This window comes from Gallinula chloropus (genome assembly GCF_964237585.1).
Source record: "Gallinula chloropus genome assembly, chromosome: 13".
NCBI lineage: Eukaryota > Metazoa > Chordata > Aves > Gruiformes > Rallidae > Gallinula > Gallinula chloropus.
In genome coordinates, this window is record NC_140098.1 from 15,154,457 (window position 1) to 15,180,351 (window position 25,895).

Sequence of the window (25,895 nt, forward strand, 5' to 3'; positions counted from 1 at the left end):
AAGCAGCATAAAAAGTGTTTGCACATACAGGCAACCATGAATCACTCCCTGCTTCAGCTGTTACAACACCCTCCATCCATCGAAGCAGCAGAGCTGATGGTTCAGGGGATGCAGACAGATGGCTGTAGCCACATTTACTATTTGCATTTGCCCCAAGCAAAGGCATCCTGCAAGAGACCATTCACCTTCTACAACTGATTAACAGGAGAAAGTAAGTGCCTATTGATGCTTAATCACAGGTTTGGCTCAGATGGAAAATCTGGCAGTTTACTGTTAAAGAAATAATAACTACCTTCCAACTGTCAGTATATTTAACAACTAACTGTATTAAAAGCGAATTTGCCTGAGTATTTCATTAATATTACTTTAGGCTATTTGCCAGAGCATTTCATTTTTAACAAATCACAGAACCAGCAGGAACATGAAGTTAAGAATTGCTTTATGCATCTTTGTTGCACAAATTAAAAGGACCCACACAGGACTACAGGACCCCATCAGAAGTTTTAGAATCAAAAGTAACATTAATTAGCCACCAGAATCTCCAAATTCCACCACAGATCCTCTTCCAAAGCAAAAGAGCTCCTACATTCAGACACACCTTTACCACCTTCCTGGAAAACCAGCCAATCTATCTTTAATCTATTTTTAAATCTATTTTATCACGAGCAGAACCTGTTTGGTTTTGACTCCTTCAGCCAGCCATCAGCATGCAAACAATGCCATCTAGTGGAACAGCAACTTTACCATTCCAGCACCAAACGGCAGCAATGGAAATTCGGGGATGTGTACGTTTGCTCATCCTCAGAGGTCCCTGCAGCACACCCGAGCTCTCCAAAGGGTCAGCAGAACTGCAGAACCAGAGATATGCCGTGAAATGGAAGAGAGTGAATTAATCCTGATGGGAATCGAGTATTTGCCACGTTCCTGACTAAAGTGAGCTCCACAATACAGACATTCCCATAGAGATCTATTGATTGCTTTTCCCTGATGGCAATAGAATAGCAAGACACATAAATGTAACTGGTTAACAACCAGAGCATTAATTGGACACTTCTTGGTTTTCATAAGTCATTAAATGGACTCAATCAACCCCACAAGAAAATAATCAAAAGGTTTACAAACCAAAACAGAAAAGTCTTCACATCACCTACTACAGACTTGCCTCAGTTCCCAGATTACAAGAGATGTACTCCACCAGGATGATGCTGGACAACTGATGTTTGCTTCCAGGTTCCCCCCCCCCCCAATATTTTTTAAACTCTTTGCTTGCTCTAAAAAAAAAAAAAAAAACAAACCCAGATTACAAAAATCCAAAGAGACACAGCAAATAAACCAATACACCTCCAAAAAAAAAAAAAAGAGATGATCTATGTTTCGTTTCCTCCCACAACATCCACATTCGTGCAACATTCAGGTCTCAGGAAGAAAGAAAAATCACATATTTCATAGACCTCAAGCTGTCCAGCTAAAAATTGCAATGGCAGCATTCCACATAAACTGCACAAGCAATTTCATCTGAAATAGCTTTTCATGAAGATTAGGACCTAAAGACTCCAATGCTCGTTTGACTCACCCGGCCACTAACATCTCCTTCCAAATAAAATACCTAATGCGCTCAAGATAACTGCAGCCCTCTTGCATAGTAAAAAGCAAAGGGGATACCCCCACTTTTAAGCCTTTAGTTACCTTTACCTCTTGGGTTTTGCACATTCAAAAAGGTCAGAGCATAGAAGATCAGAGCGACTGAGCAAAGATCCAGCTGCTTCTTTTGCTCTCCAGGTTTATTAGACGTTGCTCTGATTTGAAACGGCCCATACCTGATATTTCATAGAATCACAGCATCACAGGGGTTGGAAGGGACTTTGAGAGCTCATCGGGTCCAACCCCCTGCCAAAGCAGGGTCCCTGGGACAGGTCACACAGGTCGGTGTCCAGAGGCGGCTGGCATCTTTCCAGAGAAGGAGACTCCACACCCCCTGGGCAGCCTGTCCCAGGGCTCCCTCACCCTCACTGTGTAAAGGTTCTTCCACACGTTGGTGTGGAACTTCCTATGGTCCAACTTGCAGCCATTACCCCTTGTCCTGTCTCCATAGATCACTGAAAAGGGGCTGGCCATTTCCCCCTGCATCCCATACTTAAAATATTGATAAACATTAATAAGACCCTCCCATTTTTTAAGATGTGTTTTTTACCCAAGGATCAACTTACTCCTTGAAATCAAAGCCTAAAATAAATGGAATCACCTAAATTGAAGCAATGACACTGGATCAAAATCAGCGTTTCTGATTTGAAGGACCCACAGCCAACAACGTCCCATCAGGTCACTTTTGATGGCCATAATTGTACAGAGAAGTTTAGGAAACAGCTAAAGTTTCTCTTTTCCCCAGCAGCACAACGCGATCTGACAGAACCAGCAGCAGAACCCAGGGAAAAAGGAGGGCTGTTGCTTTAACCACCCCCTTCCCGAGGCGTCCCGTTACATAAGCCCTCGCCGCAGTGCCTGGGGAGCCCATCTGGATGGCAAACGCCACCCCACGTGCCGCCAAGAAAAACTCCCTGCTGAATCAACAACGAAAATTTCCCCCCTTCCGAAGGAGCTTGTGGCTTTGGAAAGGACCAGCACAACAGAAACCTGAATGCTGCGGGAATCTATTTACATTTCACTTGCAGTCAGCTTGAGGCATCTCCTCACTGCACTTTTTAACCCTTGTGATATGGAGGGAAAGCTCACAGCCCCGAAAGGGAAAGCTACACAGCCTGCTGGAATGCTGTTTATGAGATGCTGTGAAGTCACAGCTCGCTCTGAGCACAGCAATGCCTTTTCCAGATGAAGGGACATTATTCTCGTGCTGATCGATCTGTGTTTGGTGGCTGAGCTGCTCTCAGCATGTCAGGGATCAAATACTTTTAAGACTCTTCATGTCTTCTAAGAGCACACTGAAAAAGGTCAATTTTGTCCTCTACAGGTCTCTGATAGTAAAGAAAATCTTTGTCTGAAGTCCACTGGGAGCTCATTTAGGGTATGTTATTTATGCAGGGACTGAGCCCAAGTGATTCTGGGCAAGCACCAGCCTCCTCTACAGCCAGTGAGAGTAAGCCATGCCCCACATCCTTCTGGATTAGGGACACCACTGCTGCACACTGGAGCAACTACTCTGCAGACAGTCATAACACTGGAGAAGTTCCATGTGTGGAGGAATCAGCCCAAAGAAAACAGGGATTAGTACAACCGTGACACAAAGGCTCTTCTATTTCACTTGTAACTTCATAGCTAGGACGGATCTTTAGAAGTGATGAAGAGGATCCTTGGACATCACACTCAACACCTTGATTACAAATGGTCCAGCACTTGTTCCTGACATCAGGGTTCAGGGCTTGCAAATACAGGACTGTGCAAGGACTTCTAAAACCCACACAGGACTTGCTTGATTTTCATTATGAAAAACCCCACTCACTCAACTAAATCCTGTGGCAGTAGCTTTCCCAAGGAGCACATCTTCCTTATAAACCACACAACCTGCCCCCTTTTTTCCTTATGGAATCCTGAGGCAACACTGAAAGTCACTGAGAAACCTGCTTTTGTGCTCCCAGACTTATCTGAGTGTGTTTAATGCCTCACAAGGACCAGCTCACTTCAGCATGTACTTAAAGCAAGTCTGGCCAAGATGGAAAAGCATTGACAGGAGGAAAGAACTGTCCATCAGCTGGAAAGAGCTGGTCCAAGAGACCTAATGCATTAGTTCTCTTCTTTCTGTGGAGCCTACCAACTCTGAAATGCCCAACAGCACATCACACACAATCAAGTCACATGCAAATCACAGTTGTGACTGACAGGCTAAGCAGCTGCTAACGTTCCAGAACAGAAAATTAAATTCCTCTCTTGTAGAACGCAAGAACAACAAGAGAAGTGTGAGAAGGAGAGAGAAAACACACTGCCAACTATTTATTTTATTTCCCAAAATTGCTGCCTTTCTTTCAGTTTATTAAATAGTAACCAGCCAGGAAAGTAATTGAAATAAACATAAGTGCCCAGGAAAGAAGAAAACAACAGCCAGCGTTAAATTACAGAGCTTACATAAAGTCAGTAAGCAAGTGCCAGCATTGATGCCATTTATGAGAACTGCGGTGCTGAGATAAACTCAATGGGTTCTCATATTATCTCCTTGCCTAGCCTCAAAAGAGGTTATCACTTCCCTCCATGTGGCAGCATTTAATTGATTCACAAAGCAGCAGCTATTTGGAAGGGAACTGGAGCTCTGAGGAAGACAACGTGTTTGCAGAGAGCAGCACTGCTGCATCCCAAGGCTCTTCCCCAGGGTGCTGTACAAAGAGAATGAATGCTTTTGGGAGAGAAGCACAACAGAAATGCTTTCCTTCACTTCTTGCTGATTACAGACATGCTTAACTCCCAGACTTTGCTCCTCACTTCTTAAAACATGAGATAGTTCAGCATCTCCCCTCCCTAAGGAGCCGCCACTCTCACAGCCTTCAGGGAGAAGCCCAACACAGCTCTCCTCAAGCTGGCAGACAGGTTGGTCCACTTTACACAACACAGAGCATCTGAACAGCATGTAGCTCAGGACCACCTGCTTCCACCCCCTACCTGCCACAGCTCTGATGACGCTGCAGAACTGGGAAAATGCTTCTCTTCTTACACTCAACCCCTCCAAGCTCACATGAAGCCTGTCCTACCTGGAAGCCATCATCTGGCAGTTGAGGAGCAGTGCTCTACAGCATCTGATAACACCACAGTCCTCAAGGGAACTGGCTGAGGCCAATTTTTATTTCCAAAGCGCTATACTCCACGGTATTTATTACCAGGAGAAGAAAATGTTGGCAAAAAGTATTTCCAGGGGCCACAAGATTAGCTCATCCATGCAGATACAAACCACACAGCTTCATTTTCAAGCTGCTATAGCTTGGAAGATGAGTTAATGCCCTATGTAATGAAGAAACAGAAGCACAAGTTAAGCAGAAAACAGCAGAGATCCTCAACAAATGACTAGTTTGAGCACTGCCACTAACCCATTCCTCTTCTCCCCAAACCACCAGAGTACCCACAGCGTGCCAGATTCTTGAGTTAGCTGCTCTGTGAGGGGATGGAATGAACCAACCATTAACAGTGTAGTTGTAACAATCCAAGTTACAGGAATTCATCCTTTGAGTATTGATGAAATCTTTAAGAGATAGGAAGAAATGCCAATCTGAAAAACTGGGAACTTTTCTTGAAGTTCTCCAACAGTCTCCTGATGGAATCCACGGTCTAGATGCCTGTCTACTATAGCTGATATCCCAAGTTCGTAGCCATCTCTCTTGCACCTAGGTGTAATGCTGTTTTAAACCATGTACTATACACTCTGAAAGCTACTGACTCAGGTGATATTCAGCAACAAGACACATGAAGCCCAGAATTATAAACAGGAAATGAAAGGATGACTGAGGGACCACAGAAAGGTATACAAAGACTGAGAAGGAGAAAAGGAGATAAAGAGGAGAAATGCTCATAGTTTATAAATATGCAGCAATAAAAAAGCCTTTTTTAAAGTGGAAGAATGAAAAAAACCTGCTAAATCCATTCTGTGTTTGTAGTGTAACTGTAATGTTTGCTCCCATAAATCATTCCACACAACAGCATCAGCCTGTGGTGTCCCATACAACAGATCTGTGGGTGAGAAACATCAGTGCTAACAGTTTCTCTACAAGGAGCAACTTACTACCCTTCCTCCAGTATTTAAAAGCACAGGAAAGCTTAGGAAAGCCAGAAGCGGGGTATATTCATCCTTTATCCTGCACTGATATTAAGATCAAAATCTTCATTGAGAACAAATGAGAAGCTGACCTGGGAGCGACTCACAGCAACCCACAGGTTTCACAGGACAAGTTAGGAGTTGCTTCAAGCGGCCCAACCTGTGTTATGTCAGGGTGATGGGGGTGAGTCTACACACACACGTGGATCTGTCATACGTTACACACGCAAGCAGGAGTCGAATGTGTTTCCTATTAAACAAACGTGGGTGGTCGGCTTCTCCAGCAGCCTTGTGTCAGGGAATTTCGGGAAGCAGCAGAGTGCTTCATTCTATCTGACCAGCCCTCTGATGAGGACATGGCTATGTTTCATTCTTCTATCAAAGCCAATCAGCATCTCTTGCAACTAATACAGAAGAAAAGCAGCAGCCCCATCTCTACTGGCAGCAGTATTATGACACAACAGAAGCACCATGCTTTGCTTACCAATTTCTGGTCTACATTTTTTATTGCATCTTAAAGTTAAGTGCCTCTGGAAACAGAACAGACAACATTTACCATACAGCTAAAAATCAGACTTCATCAGAAGCCTTTTTCAGATAACATTTATTTCATCCCTGCTATTTAAATAAGATAGGAAAAAGTGTTAACTCGTGAATGGAAATGGGGGGGAGAAAGTCACTCTACCAAGTAACCTTGCAAGCAGATGGGATAACTCAGAGTAGGACTCAGCTGGCTACAACAGTACCCATACATCATTCCCCCAGTGCCCTCCCCTCTGCCGGTGCTGGGGGGTTTGGTGGGGCCTTTTGTTCTTGTTTTTGTACAGTTGTGAGTTATTTCAATGTCCATAAACAGTTCCCTGAGCACAAGACAGCTGTATGGAGCTGAAGGGGCATCTCCAGTGTCCAACATTACAACCAAACTAAGGGCATGGGTCCTCTTAACTCTATCAGGGAATTTGTTTCTCCTTCCTCCACTTAATCCTTAGTTACTCATCCTCTGCTCTCTTGTCATAACTGGCCAAGGCTGACAAATGTGTTAAAAAAAGTCAGCAAAAAGAGGGATGTAGATGCAAGAGGCTTTCAGGTAAGTAACACACACACAAGATCTACTGATAGATTTTTATCAGCTTCAGAAATCCCCCTCAGATTTTTTCCAAGACAACATGTAAAATCATCCTTTGAGTTACAAAGTTTCTTACAAACTCAGCCCCCTGGAGCTGGAAATCTGTTTACTTCAAACACACTTGTGGGGTTTGCTCTAAAAATCTCCAGAGAGCTAAACCTGTATTTTCTGTCACACCAAGAAAATTACAACTGTGGATGTTCTTATATCATATTTCACCAGAAAACATCTACATTTTTAGTAGGGCTGAAGTAATGAGCTACTTAGTGACATATAGCGTGTTTAAGTCATTTTGGTTTCTTGCCCAAAACTTCTCCTCAATACCACTGCCACCCCACAAGCAGATTTCTACCACAAGTGAAATTTATACTTCCAAAGATAAACTTTCATCTATCCTGTGGTAAACCTTATGCAGTATATCAAGAATTTTTAATAAACATACATCTCTTCATTTTCTATAGCTTGTGCATATTACACAAAATAGCCCATTAAACACAGATTTGGTTGGTGTTTTCTTTTTCTTCCAGAAAAAGAAAAGGAAGGGATAATTTTCCACTGAGAAACTTGAAACAAAAGGAAAAAGAAAATCCTTTAGATTGACTCAAGCTTTTCCAGCCATGATAGGCAAGTGCCAGGCTGATGATGTTGGATTTTTATTTAAGTTTAAAATAATCTCAGAATCATGAAGGTTGGAAAGATCTCTAAGATCATCCAAGTCCAACTGTTCCCCTAACACCCATATCATTCACTAAACCACATCCCTGAGTGCCTCATCCAACCTTTCTTTGATCACCCCGAGGGATGGCCACTCCACCACCTCCCTGGGCAGCCCAATCTAATGCCCAACCACTCTTCCTGAGAAGAGATTTCTCCTCATTTCTAACCTGAACCTCCCCTGGTGCAACTTGCAGCCACTCCCTCTGTTCCTATCACTGGTTATCTGCCAGAAGAGGCTGAGCCCCAGCTCACCACAACCTCCTTGCAGGGACTTACAGAGAGCAATAAGGTCTCCCCTGAGCCTTCTCTTCTCCAGACTGAACAGTCCCAGTTCCCTCAGCCACTCATCACACTTGTGTTCCAAGACTTAGGTCAAAGTATCACAACTCAGAGCAGAAGCAAATGGTATTGTTAGGAAAACCACCTAATTTAGTGCCTTGGCTAGCACTGCACTCAGTTTTTGGTGGTGTTTACGGAAGAATACTTCACCAGTATAAAACATGTCCTGTGGACTGGTGCAGCAGGGCTTTCCCAGCACCTCTGACAAGTATTGGGAATGATGTCACAGCACTGCTGAACTCAAGAGGAGTTCTGGCCCTGCACTGAACATGGCCAGAATCTCCTTCTCAGGAGCGATGAGTTATCCAAATGCTCACTCAGGTCACAGCAAATTCATAAATAGGCTACTGAAAGCAAATTTAATTGTAACTTAATTATTCACAGTGATGCCATGTCAGGTTATTAGGGAAAATCATCCTTTCTGGACCAATGTCGTCACTATTAAGTCTGCTGCTTCATCAAGTTTACATGCAGCTGTTGCCACCAGGTTCTGACATTGCCAACAGCAAATCTCAACAAGAATTAACATTTAGGTACCCAGAAAGTGCACTCTGCTCAGGTTCACATGGGGATTACTTTTTCCAGAAGACAAACACACTCCCTCCTTTGTTATGGCACTGGTTCCCAAAAAGAGAGCAACAAACCATCAACATGAAGGAGAAATAAAGATAGTTCCATATACCTTGGATCCCAATCCTTCTGACCTTTTCACACCACAGAGAGGCAAGTGCTTTCTGTGTCCATCATTCAGAAAGCTGCTGCAGTCCAAATCCACCACTGTTACAGATCTGCCTTTTCCAACTGCAGGGATAACTTGTATCATCCCATTTCCTCATGGCCAGGATGCCTCATACAAATGACAATCTCTGCCTTGAGCAGTCAGGACCACGAGCACATTCCTTCCCCATCCTCACATTCTCAAAAGCCCGTTCTTCCTACCCAAAGAGTTCTAAACTCCTTTGATTTGAGCTCACAGGCTGAAGGGATGGGAAGAAGGGCAATTGCTTCAACACTGGAGCGAGGGAAGGTGACTGTGCTTTTCTTCATGTTTCTAAAAACTATTCTCCAAACAAATCTCAGGTTTAAAACCACAATGGAACAAGGTAATTTGCAGCAGTAAGATCAATAGATGAAAAAGGTTTGAAGATCAAAATTGCTGTGAATTGCCATCTCCCTTACAAACACATATTTAACATATTTGCAGAAGCCTGAAGCCCTCTGCTCCAGGTATGTACAGGGACAAAAACCTGGCCTACCACCACAGACTGAACAGGACAGTTGTGCCTATCAGTTTCCAAGATAATCAGAGAATTGCTAGAAACAAAAGCAGGTTGGTAGGGCTGTATTTCCTCAGCTCAGCAGTCTCATCATCAAATATTCTTCACGTTTTCCTCCATGTAACTATCAAACAGAGCCATGAAAACAACACGTCAAATTCTTCAAACACTGCTCAAAATAAGCTCTCTCTGGCTATGTTCTTAAGCCTTAATTGGCATTTCAAATTGGCAACTGCATACAAAACACTCTAAAAATTATTCCCCCTCTACTAATCCATTGGTGACCTACATAAGATGTGACTATAAAGAATCTTTCAACAGTGAGTATGTTAAAATCTATTTCAATTAGTAAAATTGGTCATTTTTAGACTCTCTCAACTCCACATCAACGTTTAAATTTCTTTCCTCTCTGCACGAAGAGCAGTAACATTCACATCAGACATTGGCTGTTTGAGCAGCCTTCACCTACCTCCTTTACAGGAAAACATTTGCACATAGAGCAGACTTGGCTGTCCTCAAGGTATTCACCAAGTAATCCTCTACTAATTAAAGTCACTGGATCAGAGTGCCACACTCTGGCTCTTCGTCACTCCAAACCAGCAGCTAAGCCTACTGTGTTCTATATGTAAACCACATTTGATTCCTTTCAAATTGCCCAAACCTGCATCTTCAGTATAAGTGGTATCAGTTTGCTACTGCCTAACAGCTTTAATAATCCAAAGACTCATGCAGACGGAAGTACATTAGCACCATATGCACTCCTGTTGTAAATCCAGACTTCACAATACTTACTCCTTTAGTACAGATTGCAAATTTCCACCATCTCAACATCAGGATCTTTTGATACACACAAACGTGAAGTAAATAACAGATTCAAGACCATGGCATTTTGAATACTTAAGCAATATTTAAATATGTATAATTTGTTTTATTATTTGTTCCATTACCTGAGTAATATTTCTCCAATATTTACTACACATGGAACACTCAGAGCTGGCAGTTGCAAAGAAATCTGTATTCAGACTTCCAGACTGAGGAATTTCTGGTGAACACCCACAACAAGCTCAATTAAACCAGCCCAGTAGGATTCTTTCATAAACACAAGCTAACAACACATGTGTCTGGCAACAATACACAGGCTGTTCCTACAAAATGTAGTTTAACTGCAGTAGTAGACTGTTCCTGCCTTACCTACACAGCACAAACCCAGAGATCTCAGTGTTATACTCACAGCGGATTCCGTAAATCATGAGAGGGTCAAGTTGCTTCTTCCCGTGCTTCCCCTGGCCAGACAGGTTGGAGATGGCCTGAATCTCCCGATGGAAGAGATAATCAAGCAGTGTCAGTGCCATCTTCTCGGCCGTGCGGCAGTTGGTGCTGATGTGCAGCATGTCAGCAGGGGTGATGGGGCAACGGACTCGCATCTCGGGATTGTTTTCATCCCCCAGCCACGTGCCGTTGGGGTAATCCTCTACAAATAACAGAGAGCAGAGAAATTCTAATCGTGGCACAACGTGGAACAGTCAGGTTTGAGCAGACTCAACATTTCACAGATCACAGGGGTGGGAAGGCACCTCCAGAGCTCATCAAGTCCAACCCCCCTGCCAAAGCAGGGTCCTTAGGACAGGTCACACAGGTCGGTGTCCAGATGGAGCTGGAATCTCTCCAGAGAAGGAGACTCCACACCCCCTGGGCAGCCTGTCCCAGGGCTCCCTCACCCTCACTGGGAAGAAAGTCTTTCCCAGATTAGTGTGGAACTCCCTGTGCTGCAACTTGAGGCCATTGCCCCTTGTCCTATCCCCACAGACACTGAGAAGGGGCTGGCCATTTCCCCCTGCATCCCATACTTAAGATATTGATGAACATTAATAAGATTCCCCCTTAGTCTTCTTTTTCCAGGCTGAACAGCCCCAGCTCACTCAGCCTTTCCTCACAAGAGAGATGCTACAGGCCCTTAATCATCTTTGTAGCCTCCTCTGGACTCTCTCCAGGACTTAAGGTATTGTGAGCTCTCCCAGTTTTCTTCATGGGCTCCACAGCTGTGCTACTTTTAAAGAAGTTTAACATGCCCACAAGATTTGCTCCTTATAAAGCATTCTCAAATTCCCAGGGATGATGACCAAAAGCTGTTGCCATTCCCAACCTGGCTCACATGAGGAACTGGTGTAATTAGTCCAGATGTCTAACTTGCTCTCAGATTATTTTTAAATGTCTCATACTAGAGACCAAGAGCCAACTGACCACACTGTATTCAGCGCTCTCACTCACCAAGACAGTCATCCCCTAAGAATGAAGGTGACTAATTTCAGGGCCCCCACCAGCTCTGAACCACATTTTTCCCCAAACGATAAGAATAAAATGAGTCTAAGCAAGATTACAAATTGAAGTAGTTATAACCAATAGTGAACAGTAACTTATTTGCTAATCACTCAAAAAAGAACACTTCAAGCAATGACAATCACTCAAAGATTGGTCTTTCTTCAAATCAACTGGCCAGTGGGCTATTTTATTTCCTACACACACCGTTTACCAGGGAACAGGCCCAGCATAACAATAGTGAATCATTAATTATCTGCCTCATGCATCTTCCCTTCTATTGAAGTATAAGGTCATTAGCCACAGAATCTGTTTTGTTACCCCCCCTGCCAGAGCTATAGCAGTTTCTCTTGTGGCACACACACTGTAGGTGGAAAGTTTTTGAGTTTTGCCTCAGTCTCTCAGTTTAGCAGAAGAAAACCCAAACTCCATTCATTTTAAGATGATTACTAAGCCCTCCCTGAAAATTAACCTTTTCAGACAATACCAAAAGTTTGTGGTTCCAAGACTATCCAGAAAGCAGACCAAGCTCATGAGGATGACCAGCCCCTACTGAAGTGGAGGATGCAACACAGGACCTAGGATAAGGCTTGTCTTCAGATAAAGCCAGAATTTCCAGTACAAATTTTGACAGTGCTAACAGGATTTGGACAGAACAACGTTCCAGTGCTATCTCAACGTTCACTGACACAGATGATTTGGTTTTCTGTTTGTGGAGTAAAGCAAAGCTTCCTGGCTTTGATGTCACTCGTCCCTTCCACACCAGGGCTCTGCAGGGCTTCGCTGTTGTGCCTCATGCCTTCAGACACGTAAGAAAGTGAACCAAGTTACTCAGTTATCTTTCATTGGACACCTCTTAAAGTAGAGTTTCATGGTATATGTGAAGTCACAAATTCCTGATTTTCCATAGACCTTCTGGTCACAAAACAGATGACAGTGCAGAGGGATGAGCACCTCCCTTTCACACTGCACAGGACCCTGAGCAAGCAGCAACTCCAGCTCCCAGTGCCAGCACAGGTTAAGCAGCCTGCACCCCATCAGCCTCCACCCCACCAGCCTGCACCCCAAACATGTGCAATAAAAACATAACATGAAAGCAACTCCAACACTGAAACCCACTTTTCCAACACGACCTTTGGGTTGAGTCACCCCACACGTCAGATGCAAGTTTATTGCAATGAGTAAGGACAGTCTGAAGCAAACATTAGATTGAGCAATATCAATACATCATTATAAACATCAGATTATCAAGGATGGTGATTTCTAAGGAAAAATATTTCTTGCTGATGTACACAGCAGCTAGTTCCTCAGTCTTTTTTTCTGAAATCAGAACTTAATGCTCTGGTCCAAATATATATATATATATATATATATATATATAAAATTGTCTAAAATATATTTTAATTGAACCTTACTTTTTATCTTGACCTATGTAACAAGGGACACTAACTGTTTTCTGCTCACTGTACCAGATGCCATCTGAAAAATAAAGTGGCTCAGATTAATTACCACTTGTTTTGAATGCCACTGTGTCTGGCCTCCCCACACGTCTGGTTAACATTATCAGGGAAAACAACAGCCTGTTCCTGAAGATAAATTGACTGTTTTATAAAACTCTGGGCAGAGCTGGAAAAGGAAAAAAAGTCTCTGGACAAACGTGTAGGTTTCTCAAAGAAAATTCAGGAAGCCCAAGTAAATGATTCTACATCCCATCAAAACCTCACTGCCTTGCCAGTTCACAGAACTACTATTAGAGTATTAGTACTTGGGGAACACCTTTCACCTGCAGGCTTGTTTCAAATTGCTATCAACCCACAGGAACTAAAGATTTTTTTATTTTTTTCAATTTGCAAAATAATCTTTTTTCATTACTGGCACAGAGTCTAGAACATACTGTTTTTACCACGTGCAACTGTTCTTTTATTGCTAACAGCCTGGAAAAAAAGACATTATCTTGTTATTCTGACCTCTGAACACATGCCCCACATTAAATTATCTCTTACATTTTCCTCCTGCTTTAAAACCTTCAGCAGAAAGGGAATTTGCTATAATCATTTTTTGCATTAAGTGGAACTTGCATGACTAAAATTAAACGTGACTCTACTGTCTCACCACAGCTACTTGAGGGCAGAAAAGCTAAACTATTCCTTATCGTGTATCAAAATAATTCCTCCTGGTCTGCCAACATATCTGGCACTTTGCATAGAGCAAATATGGTGAGACTGGCACACACACACACAAAAATAACAGTGAAAAGAGGAAGGACAGTACCAGTTATGAGGAAGGCAGAACTGTGGCATGGGAGAACACAGACTAAAAGAAAGGGAAAAAAAACCCCAACCTGAGAGTTTGATGGAAATTCTCCCTGAACAATTAAGTTCATAATCAGTATTGATCAAAGCTGCATCACTGAAAGCTCCTAGCACTCCAACATCCTTTTATGTTTACTGAAATGGTTCTTTATGTGTATTATCAGGCATTATAGGTAATATCAAGACAGAATCTAGATGAGTCAGGTTATTTAGTCCATAGATTGCAATAGCAAGATACCGAGTCGGGACTCCACTTTAGGCACCGTACAACTACACACAGCTGCTCCTATTCCTAAAGTCTACTAAAAATCCTAACACATGAAGGGCTGGGCAGGAAGAATACAGTCAAAGAACAGACTTATCTTAAAAGTAACATGCACCCACTCATCTGTAACTCAGGGGTTTTGTGTTTCACCCTCAAGCATTTTTCTTTCGGTGGTTTTCCTAACAGCCTGGCTGCACGTGGGATGCGTTTGAGTGCTATGGGGAAAGATGCTCTCTTGAGTTTCTTTAGACCAAACACTATCAGCAGAGAAGTGGCTCTTGAGCATTTCTTTTTCCAGTGTTAAAAGTCCTGACATTTTCATCTGATTGCCTCCCCTGTACTCAGAAGCTCATTTCAATGACAGACTAATTCCTAGCTCCTCATCGGTATTTTCTGAGATCAGAAAAAATTGCCTTTATCTCCATTCTACTGAATCCAGAACTAGTTTGCTATTCACTACTGTTTCCTACTTATTTTTTTACTGTATGAAGTCCATTTCTTTTATCTTACAGCACAACTGACCATCCCTCTGTTCCAGCAGGCACGTGCGAGAAGACAAGAGGCAGCTGGGGCTGGGAGGCAAAACAAGCATTTCTATGGGAACAGGATGAGTGAGCTTTAAGGTTAGCATCAAGAAAAACCTGTGTCAAGAGAACAAAAAACCAGACAGCAGTCACCACGGCTTTCAGACTTGCTCTTGACATGTGGATGTGTTTCCCTGCCCGGGGAGATGATGGACACTGAACTGCTGCTCACGTCTTTCCATCCGGATATACTCCCCTAGTTGGAGATGTGAGCATCAGCAGTAAGGCAGGAAGCAAAGCCTGGCTCTGCTCCCTGGCTGGGTGCTGTCAATCACTCCTTGAAGAGGGAAAACAAAAGGAAACCCCTGCCCACATAAACACTTGAATTAACATGTTCTATTATTCCAAGTAGCTGTGTTTATTTTATTAACAAGGCTGGGTGCAAACCTGGCATTTGTGGTGGAGAAAAATGACTGGTAGCTGCAGTGCAAAGGCAGAAAGATGAATTAACCCCAAAAAGAACCCCAAAAAACCCAATCCTAACCTCCAGAAATAAACACCCATTTCCAGAGAAATTAAATAATGTTTTGGCTGAGGTGAAAAAGATTCAACACCATCTTTTTAAATAAACTTCAGTCAATTAAGCCCAAGTCCTCTGCCCCTGCAAGAGTTCAGAGGGGTAGTGATTAACCAACAAGACTACAGAGCACTGACTTATAAGGAAGGGAGTGACAATCGGGCTATACATTAAACTATGAATCTAAATGTGATTTAAAGCTTGTGCTGAAAGAACAGCTGAAGATCTAGCATTAAAACTGGTTTCACCAATACCTCACCCCACCTCAAAAAGCAATTAAGATGCTGGGAGTTCGGGCAAAGGAAGTGTACAACACACACACATCCACAAACATCAGAGACCCTGGGTGCAGAACTGAAGGTTTTCACCCAACTATTCTCCTGGGGAAAAGAAGGTTTAATTTCTACAGAAATATGAAACAAAGATAGCCAGAAGAAAGGATTTATCTAGCACAGTTCCAGTTAACTTCTAAGCCTCTATGGTTAGAGGACTGGTATGCTATCAGAGGTATTTTAAAAATCAATCCTGCACTCTCAGTTTCTTCAGTTCTCTGGTAACACACAGCACAAAACAAACATATATGGGCATGGAAATACTATGGTGTGTGCAGAAATCTCAGCATAAATTAGTTTGTTTATTTGTTAAAAATAAGGCTTCCATTTTAGTCCATGGCTAAATCCATGAGTGAAAGAGGAGATTCACTTTATGACTCATAGAAGGCCAGGGAATTTAGTCAAAAGAAGTTGAAAGTGAGGGCTATGCCATCATCTGTAATTTAAGATGTTCAGCTAAAAAAAAAAAATCCAGCTAAAATTGAGGAAATTAATATCCCTGGACATTTTACGCCCTTAGAAAATGTGTTTCATGTCAGAAAATCAGTTTTCTGATTTATATTTTGCCTACTTTCTTGTTTATTGCCTTTGTTACATTAAACTTCACAGAGAGGACCAGACTGTTCATTCCAAACATCACAGTGACAGATACCTGGAAGAAACCATTGCTCATCTGTTTGCTCCCAATTAAAAAATAACATACATATATATATATATATCAAAGCTATTCAGTTTCTACAGCTTTCAAGGGTTTTAACAAGTCACTGAAGCTCTTGAAATCTCATCAGTGTGCTCACATCAGCTACATATAACATTGTTTTGAGGTACAAAGAGTTTATTACTTAAAAGTTCATTCTTGCTGTCTGTGTCTGGTCATAAGGAGCTTGGCAGGAAAAGCCAAGTGCTGCAAATGATCATGTAACACGTGAGATTTGATCTTCCAGTGCACTGGAAAATCCTGTGGACAGATAAGCCTGGGCCACGTACAAGGAGCTGCTTGGATTCACAACTGGAAAGTAAATTCTGAGCACTATTTAATGCTATTGTAAAATGAAGGTTGAAGAGACAATATACAACTAAACTTTCTTTGGAAAAATACTGTTCATCCTTTAATTCATGTGCTCTGTTGACCAGTTTTCCCCTATCTTTTCCATAAAGCCACATGTTTACACTTCTAAATCTGTAGTTTGGATAGCCTTAACGTGCAGGGAAGGGAAGGCAGGGAAAGCTGATCTGATACAAACCCATCACACATGGTGCCAAACAGCTACGTCAGCCTATCAAGTGTAAAGTTCAGGGCACCACACTCAGAATCAATGGAACTTGCCTTTTGATTTATATCACTTTAAAAAGGGCTTTCACTGAGCTCTGCTCAAGAGCGTTTCAGGTACTTGGGAGATACTGAGGACAGTGTGTTTCTTTCTTTGTCATTTCAAAGCCTTGGCTTTAGAGCAGACACTTTTTTTATAAAATATCTGTTTTTAAAGCAGCAAAGTAATGCTGGATGGGATGTTCTTCCACCACAGAGCTGAGAGGCTTTTTCAAAGGAAGGGGAAGAGAGGCAGGACAGTAACTCTATTGTGAATGATTTAAAAGGATAACATAACACACATTCATGTTTTAGGAGCAGATGCTCTTCTTGTTTGGGCATTAAATCACAGATTAAATATATTAAATGTTACCATATACTGAATAGGGGTAAGAACATTGTTATTCTAAGACTCCTTACACCTTGCAACCCTTGTATCTTGAAAGCAATGAAGCAAAATAACACACATCAGCTCCTAGAAGCGTGTGGGTTTAATCACAGTGCCTCCAGACAGCTTATTCAGTAGCCAAACAGCAAGGATTCAACATTTGTGCTTTTTTGAGCTAAATTGAAGCAGCTGTTTAAATTATTATTTTTTCTGCATATAAGCTTCATTTTAGAAGTTGTTTTTACTGATATTTTAATGTGAAATTCTGAAGAGGAAGTTCTTGCAAAGTCTTTTAAAATAAAATTTGACACCTTCAGAGGAAACACAAAACTGTTTGATCACAGCAAAACTAATTCAGTAACTATATTTGGGTGTTACCTGGCTTTGCTTTCTGCTGTTTGAACCTGTTTCCTGGTAAAAATAGCACTTAGCAAAATTCTGAATCTGCTGTTTATCATGAGCTCAAGACTGATCTGGAAGGGCTCCTTCTGAACTAAGCACAATCTTTTATATATGGATTGCACACAGTTTGCCCAACAGATAAGCAATCACAAGGAAGCAACAGCCACGTGTTTTGACTGTTTGCTATAAATCCAAGACTGTAACATTCCTAAGTCAGAACTAAGCATTGAGTTAAGTAGTACAGGACACATACAACGCCCCTGCCCAGCAATTTTACAGTCCCAGAATAAGGCAGGGGACAACAGGTAGGTTACAGCAGCTGGTGACAAGGGTCACTGAGAGGGCAGGCACCACCAAAATAAAGAGTATCTTAAAGTATTGGAAAGATAAATAGGAAAGGAAATCTGACCCCTATGGCTGAAGCAGTCAGGGCATCTCTAAACAGTGTCTGGGTGATGGCAAAGGACCATTGTATCGAGGGTGCAGTGGAGTAGGGGAAGGGACAGAAGGAGAAGGTGATGATGCTAAGATGACAAGTTCAGAAAGTCATATTTGTAGCAGCTTTCTGGAGATAAGGCCAAAGAGGCCTTCACTAGATACAACAGGAGGTAACTGCAGCCTGGACAAGACTGTTATCACCTCAAACATTATCTATCAAGAACATAAAGGTTCCTTTTAAGCGCTGAACATTTGAACATCTACTCACCATTCCTACCCAAACTTCCTTGTTCATAGTTACTGCAAGTTTCTTTCTTCATCTAGTGCTAAAACCCTCCAGTTAAAAAGTTTAGACAAATATATTTGAGAATGTCAGGATATTTTCTAACAGATTTGTGGTGAGCATGAAAGTGCATACAGCTGCCAGGTTATAGCTTAGTCAATTGAAAACTGACCCTTGATAGGATTACAGCCACATACCAGTACAAGAGAATTCATTACAGGCTGAAAACAACATAGGTACTTAATATCATAGGTCTGAAACTTCTGTAATTTAAAACCAGGGTGGATCTAATGTTCTTCACAGTATTATTTTTTTTTTGCAGTGGAAGGCAAAATCCAGAAGAGCACAACAATGTGAGGGTGAAAGTTGTCATGAAGAGAGACTATACCTGAGGCCTTACCATGTAATCAACGAGATTATGCTCATAATCTCCAGAGATAGGAGGATCTAAGGAATCCATCCACAAATTAAGTTCTGTGCAAATGGGACACTAAGTATCAGCTGTAGCATTTTAGATTGGTAAAGTCCAGTTCAGAGCCTACAGACCATCATAAGTGCAAAAGAACTCCCACAAGGACAGAAAAATAATCACAAAATAATTTAATGATCTAAACTTTTCCTTCCCTTACCACCCTGAAAGTCTAAGTAGTACCATATCTGTAAACTGAAAACCCAATTAATTGTGCCACCATGTCATTTATCAAACACTCCCATGCAGCTACTAAAAAAATTGAAATTAATTTCAGAATGTTTAGTATATCAAATGTAATGGCTGTCCCATTCCCAAACTGTATAAAAAAATAAGGAAATGTCTTCCTGAGCTATCTTTGCTTTGCATAATACACTGAACTGTACAAAGTTGGAGGGTGCCCATGACTTTTCATAGAATCACTGGGGTTGGAAGGGACCTTGAGAGATCATTGGGTCCAACCCCCTGCCAAAGCAGGGTCCCTGGGACAAGGCACACAGCTCGGTGTCCAGATGGGGCTGGAATCTCTCCAGAGAAGGAGACTCCACACCCCCTGGGCAGCCTGTCCCAGGGCTCCCTCACCCTCACTGGGAAGAAGTTCTTCCCCATGTTGGTGCAGAACTTCCTATGCTCCAACTTGCAGCCATTGCCCTTTGTCCTGTCCTCACAGACACTGAGAAGGGGCTGGCCGTTTCCCCCTGCATCCCATACTTTAGATATTTATAAACATTAATAAGGTCCCCCTTAGTCTTCTTTTCTGCAGGCTGAACAGCCCCAGCTCACTCAGCCTTTCCTCACAGGAGAGATGCTCCAGGCCTTTAACCATCTCCATAGCCTCTTCTGGACTCTCTCCAGGAGATCCCTGGCTTTTTGATACCAGGGAGCCCAGTACTGGACACAACACTCCAGGTGGGGCCTGACCAGGGCAGAGCAGAGGGGGAGGATCCCATCACTGACCTGCTGGCCACGCTCCTTTTAATGCTCCCCCAGGATCCATCGGTTCTCTCAGCCCCCAGGGCACACTGCTGGCTCATGGCCAACCTGTCACCCACCAGGACCCCCAGGTCCTCCTCCACAGAGCTCCTCTCCAGCAGGTCATCCCCCCAGTGACACAACTCTGCACAGCTTTGCTACACCCAAGAGAAACACCAGCTCTACTCCCATCACAGCCAAAAAGATGGATAAAAGTCGCTGTGTCAAACCACTTGCACGTAGCAACTGGACCCTCACAAACACAAACACACCAGCAAGTTTTCTGTAGCAGTTCCTGAAGATCAACTGTTCGTTACAAAATAACACGAAGGCTCAAGGCTTAAATGATGATAGTTTAAAAAAATGTTCATTAATCAATTCTCATCATTTTTAAGCCTCATTTAAAAGTTCAAAGGGAAAAAGCACAACTTTGTTTAAATTCAATGTGTGCTGTACTCCAAAACTACAGTAAAAACACGTTATGTCAAAATTAACCCCAGTTTTAAAAGAGCAAAGCCACATCTATCAATTCCTGACATTTCCTTTAAACACTTCTTAGTGATAAATGTTTGTTTCTTATTCCACAAGGAGAAAGATGTGTAATCTATGCTGGGGATAAAAATAAAACTAACAAAACCCAAGGACAACGAAGAAGAAAAGTTCCTGATATTTTTAAACACAGGTTGCCTCCAGATCAAAGAAAACAACCAGCTGTGTTCTCCTGAGGCACACATAAAACATTTCATTCCATTTCGAGTCTTCATCTCCCAAAACCTTTCAGAAAACCAGCCTCTATACAAATTCTTAGATACTCACACAGCAAAATGGTTTGTTTATAAGTTTGACCCATCATGCTATAACTCAGGCTTGGTGGTTTCTTTCCTCCAGAAAACATCTCTGCTAAAAGCCACGTTCATGTATTTGGAGTAGTAGTACTATGGAAAAGACTTCTGAAAAACATGAGAGCTGGGCATGTCCAAGCCCTAAAAGCCACACTTCCAAAAGGAATTCTTGGCCACATTTCTACTACCACACAGGAGTTCTCTGTAGAGCTCTGATGTTTCAAATGACAGAGAGAGAGAGAAGATGCTCACCAGACATGAGATTTATGTCCTTGAGTGCACCGTATCACAACTGGCAAGGCAGCTCAATTCATCAGAGGAGCTCTCCAAAAGCTCTTCCAAATCAGAGCTTCTTAGCTGAGGTTATAGCTAAGATAACGATGCAACAAGATCATCTCTGGTATGAAATGAGGACTCGTGGTTAAAGTTAGGATCTTCTGAAACATTGTTAATGCATCATGTTAAAATAAATTTAAAAAGGAGGAATTCTTTTTCCTGAATCAGAAATACAAAGATTAAATCAAGCATGCCTTGCAGACAATGCTTCCAATTAACATTCCAGCCTTGAGCAGTTTAAATGACCACACAGAGCAGCCTGGATGCGGTTTTATTTGGCAGGTTGGGTGTTTGCTGTTTTAAGACCTTTCTGCTTTCTCACTTTTACTGCAGTGAGTTCAGTAGTGGGTCACACCTTGGCATCTTCATTCAGTACCTTGCTTCTATAGAGTAAAAAAGGTTTCTATCTTTTTCCCTAGGATTTAAATAAAGGCTCCAATCCAGATCTCCAGAAGCTGAAGATGCATCAGCAGCATTTAATTCTTTCAAATTGTTTCTAAAGGAAGATACCTTCTTAAAAGAAAAGTTTGATAACAGAGAAATTTGAGCTTTAGTCTTATTAAATCATCATCCACTTGTTGAAATCTTTTTCTACATCTAAAGCATGTGGATACAAGCTCATGCTGCTGTTTATACATCCACAGCAACTGCTCTTCTCTGATTTCCCCAGAAAATCCACTTGGGCTGCAGTAAAGTTGGAGTGAAAGAGACACACTCTAACCAACACACACAAAACAAGAGCAGACTAATCACTTTTGAACAGTCATTAATATCTAGGGGTGGAAATCACAGGTTAAATGAGAAACCCACTATTTCTTAGTTGGCTGAATAAGTGAATAAGGATACACTTGATATTTTCTATGCCAGTAATATGATATTAAAAATAGTAACTCACTCATTGGTAAGCCCTACAGCCAAGTTTAATTTGATTTTACACTGGTAACTCAGTACTGGCCAGTTCTATTTTTGCTGGGGTTTATCTTCAAATGTGCAAGCTTACTTCATGAACACCACTTTTAGAACTGCAGTCCAACCAATTCATCAGGTGTTGATATTTCTATTGTCATCCCCATGTGAAAGGACAGTAATTGTTCAAAAACATTGGTGGGGGAATATCACTGAACCTCTTAATTTCTGTGCTATTCTGTATCTCTAGATGCTTTCAGTCCATAATTACTGCATCTTAAAATTAACACTCTGCAGATCTTTAACTGCATCTGTAAGATGAATGAGCATTTTCAGTTTTCTGAAGAGTAAAAGAACAAATGGAGTAACTGTTGCTCAAAGAAAAGAGAGAACAGGCCTTTCTGCACGTGTAAAGGAATAATATACAACGGAAGAGGGAATAAAGTCAGAGTTCAGTTGGCAAAACCCCCCTTTATTCTAGGTCGTTATTAGAACTGGGCTGCACACTTCCATGCAATTATTTTTCAGGAATAAAGGCAATAGCACTAATATTTTTTAAACTACCACACATGATTAAATGCTCTTTGAAAACAGCCAGCAGAGAGCAAACAATGTCTTTATATAAATCTATTAATTCTGAAAATATCCAGGGGTCAATGCCATATCCAAAGTCAGCTAAAGCCCAACTATAAACACGGTTCAGTTTTGCTTTCTGGACACGGGACAGATGGGAGTTGTAGGGAAAACCTGTTGTTTAGTCTCAGTATGTAATGGCTGAAATACACCATTCTCACCCTCTTGTTTTTTACAATCAATCGAGATTCCTTTGAGCCACTCCAAGCCCCTCAGAATTCCTTCTCAGATGATGAAAGCAAGCTGATGGGTGCTAGAACTGTTGCCTTTCACTGCTGAAGGAAACAAGCCTGCACAACAGACCTATTCTTCTTCATCACTTGCTTTATTAATGATTTCTGTGACATAGTGCAGGCGCGCTCACTTAGCATTCCTCCTGTGCAAACGGTCCTCACCCTCAGGAGGGCAAGGAAAGGTAGGCGTGAGGGATTACTAATCTGATACTCCAAGCATTCATCCATCTCAGAAAGATTTTTAATGGATGAGTGTTCTAAAGGTCTGAAGAAAAAAAAATCAGATCTGAAGACATTAATGGATTAGCTGTTCCTGCAAAATTTACATATACAACAATGGCAGAAAAGGCCAAGTCCCCATTTGTCTGTGGGAATCTGTGCCAAACAGCCAATCCAAAGGGGCATTATCCAATAAATACCCTCTGGATGTTACAAACTCAGAGTACACTTCACAGGTATTTTCACATCAAAATATCAGCACTATTTTCAACCCAACTTGGTGCTTTTTTTCTGAGAGGAACTCCTCAGACAGTCTCAGTCTCCTTTAATTCCTAAATGACCCAAAATTAAACTCCCTTTGGGAGCAAGAGGACAGAAACTAAAGGGTCTTTACAACATGCAGAAGGTGTAGGAGTACCCATAAATTGAAAAATCTTAGGTTCAGATGCATTAAAACAGCATTTTCAGAAACAATCTGTGGTGCTTGAGCCTCTCAGTACACTGACTTCTGAAGTTTTCCAAGTATCAAAGATTTAAAGCATCTCATTGAATTGAGTCAGTGGTAAGGATTAATTCAAGGTAGCAGGAAACTAATTGCATCCCATCCTGTTCAGACCCAATATGCTTTTATCAGTGGCAGGTCACTCAGAAGAAACTGAAGCATTTCTACATTAGACTCCCCCTGTTTCAGTGTTAAACAGCAGAAAGACAACACATTCACCTCTTTTATAAAGGCCACCTCTTAAGTGCATTCTGCTGCAATACTTTCCTGAAGTAACTTATTCACCTCTAGTACCTCTAGTAAATGAACTGGCACATCCAGCATAGCACTTCAGTAATTATTCAATAAATACAAGTTTTAAGTTAATTAGAAAAATTATTAAAGTCGATGATTCAAATTACATTTGTATAAAAAAATACTGATACTTTCAAACAAGTCAAAAACCAATTTATCATACACTGTTTTCACCCAAAACTCACTGTCCCTTATATCACATTGTTTGTACTTAAAATACAGCAACTGACATTAATTTCAGTATCTCCAACCACATAACACACAGTGTCTGTGTAAGGATAATCTAAAATTCTTAGGTTTCACTACAGTGGATTTCAGTGTCTAAGGCAAAGACTTTTCAGAAAAATCTGGCACTACACACTGTCAACACTGGTTTGAAAATTAATTTCCTTATAAAAATTGTTTACAGGTGCTAAAATCTGTATTTTACATTCACAAGAATTATGCAGCTGGACTGTCTTAAGTTCCAGCAGGAGATGGACTAGTGGATTTTACTTCCCAGAGAAGACATTTATTTTCCTGGAACAATATTTCTGTTTGTGATAAGAAATCACGTAGGTTGTGTGTTAATTTAAAGGGTTTAAAATACCAAGCTCCACTGCTGCAGTGGGGCATGCTTTTTTTTAATTCTGCAAGTCATTTTAATTAGCTGTTCTGCCTGGAAAACTAGTAAAAATGAGGAAAAAAGCCCCAAGCAACCAAATGATTCATTGAGATTCCTTCGCTCCTATCTGATGCTTGCTGTCCTGCCTAACAGTTCAACGTTGGATCCATGATACAATCTCTGAAGCTTCCAGTTGAATCTTAGTTCATTCCACCACCACATTTACTGTGCTCTAGTAGCCCTACAGCAGCATACCTTCAGAGTTCAGCGTGATAAGGGTGACATTGTTCCCAATACTTTGGCTTCCTAATTGTCCACTGTTGGAAACTGAGTCACTGGCCTCGGAGCCACTCTCTCCATCTTCATTGTGGCTGTCGTCGTGCCCAGGAACTTTGACCACTATGGTGTTCTGCCTACGTCCAGGAACAGCACTGTGGAAAAGAGAAGTGGGTAACTTTGGGAAAAAGCATCATTGTAAAGGGAATTAAAACCACTAATTAGTAAAACTGAGTGTATTATAAAAGCATACTCCTTTAAACAAGGCGCCTCCTGATTGTAACTCAGAGCTGTCCAGTAAAATAAAGTGGAAGGAAAATAGCAGAAGGAATAATAAGTTCAATGCACACTTCCTAAATTTGCATCAATAGAAAAGTTTAAGACCAGTGTGCAAAACAAACAAATATTTAATTTATACAAACAAATTGTTTGTATATATAATTTTCTATCCAGAATCTCCAGTTCCACTTAAATTAAAATTTGGTTTAGATAGTACAAATTCCAACAAGCCTCCCTGGGCTGCTTCTTCAGTTAGTTAAGTACTTGGCATGTTCCCAAGTGATTGTGCATCTGTGTAAAAAAATACATGGCTGTGAGTACTCTTTAGCTGTCGACTAACACTGCCCTAATCCCAGAGCCTCTGAGATGCTCTCTCCCCAGAGCGAAGCTGTGCTTGGTACCTTGCCTGATGACACAAGGTTTCCACAACTGTCAGCCTGATAAACTGCTCAAGCACCAGTTCACTATTACCTAGAACTTTCCTCATTTTTGCACTTCAAATTGCTATGTTGATCTGCCAAAAGGAAGGAGGGAAGGAAGGGGGAGGATTCCCCTAACTGCTACTAACTTGCTAAGGATATTTTCCAGAGAATCCGCTGTCCTGCTCAGTGGCTCTTCCTGCCCAACCATCTTGGCTACAATTGAATTCTGCCGGTCGTTGTTCAGGATTACTGTGGTCTGAGGGACAACACTACAAGACAAAAATCAGAGAAGGTGTAATGTAAAGAAGCAAACCTTATAAATAATACATAAACGGAGTCTTACAGTTCAAACAGTCCACTTGAAAACAGAGCCTGCCTCTAAACCTAGCTCCTTGTCCCAGCATCACTGTTATGGATCAAATGCTAAAGCTGGTAATCCATCTAATTTGACATCTGTATCATTTCAAGTACTCAAAATTCTTTCAGAGGACGGGTGGCTTCAATGGAATCATAGAAAAGTCCATGACCCCTGGCAAAGAGATAAAGAATTCATCAAC

General features: G+C 41.6%; 1 protein-coding gene across 2 annotated transcripts in view; it reads right to left on the reverse strand.

The window, feature by feature from the left end:
• The window catches only part of BANP (BTG3 associated nuclear protein), a 137,561-nt gene that overhangs the window by 90,278 nt on the left and 21,388 nt on the right, over nt 1-25,895 (reverse strand). For both annotated transcript variants that reach the window (XM_084270337.1, XM_084270336.1), the window contains exons 4-6: nt 25,485-25,607; nt 24,617-24,792; nt 10,437-10,676 (exon numbers count right to left, since the gene is read on the reverse strand). In XM_084270337.1, the coding sequence (XP_084126463.1) occupies nt 10,437-10,676; nt 24,617-24,792; nt 25,485-25,607 (539 nt within the window). The remainder of the gene's footprint in view (nt 1-10,436; nt 10,677-24,616; nt 24,793-25,484; nt 25,608-25,895) is intronic.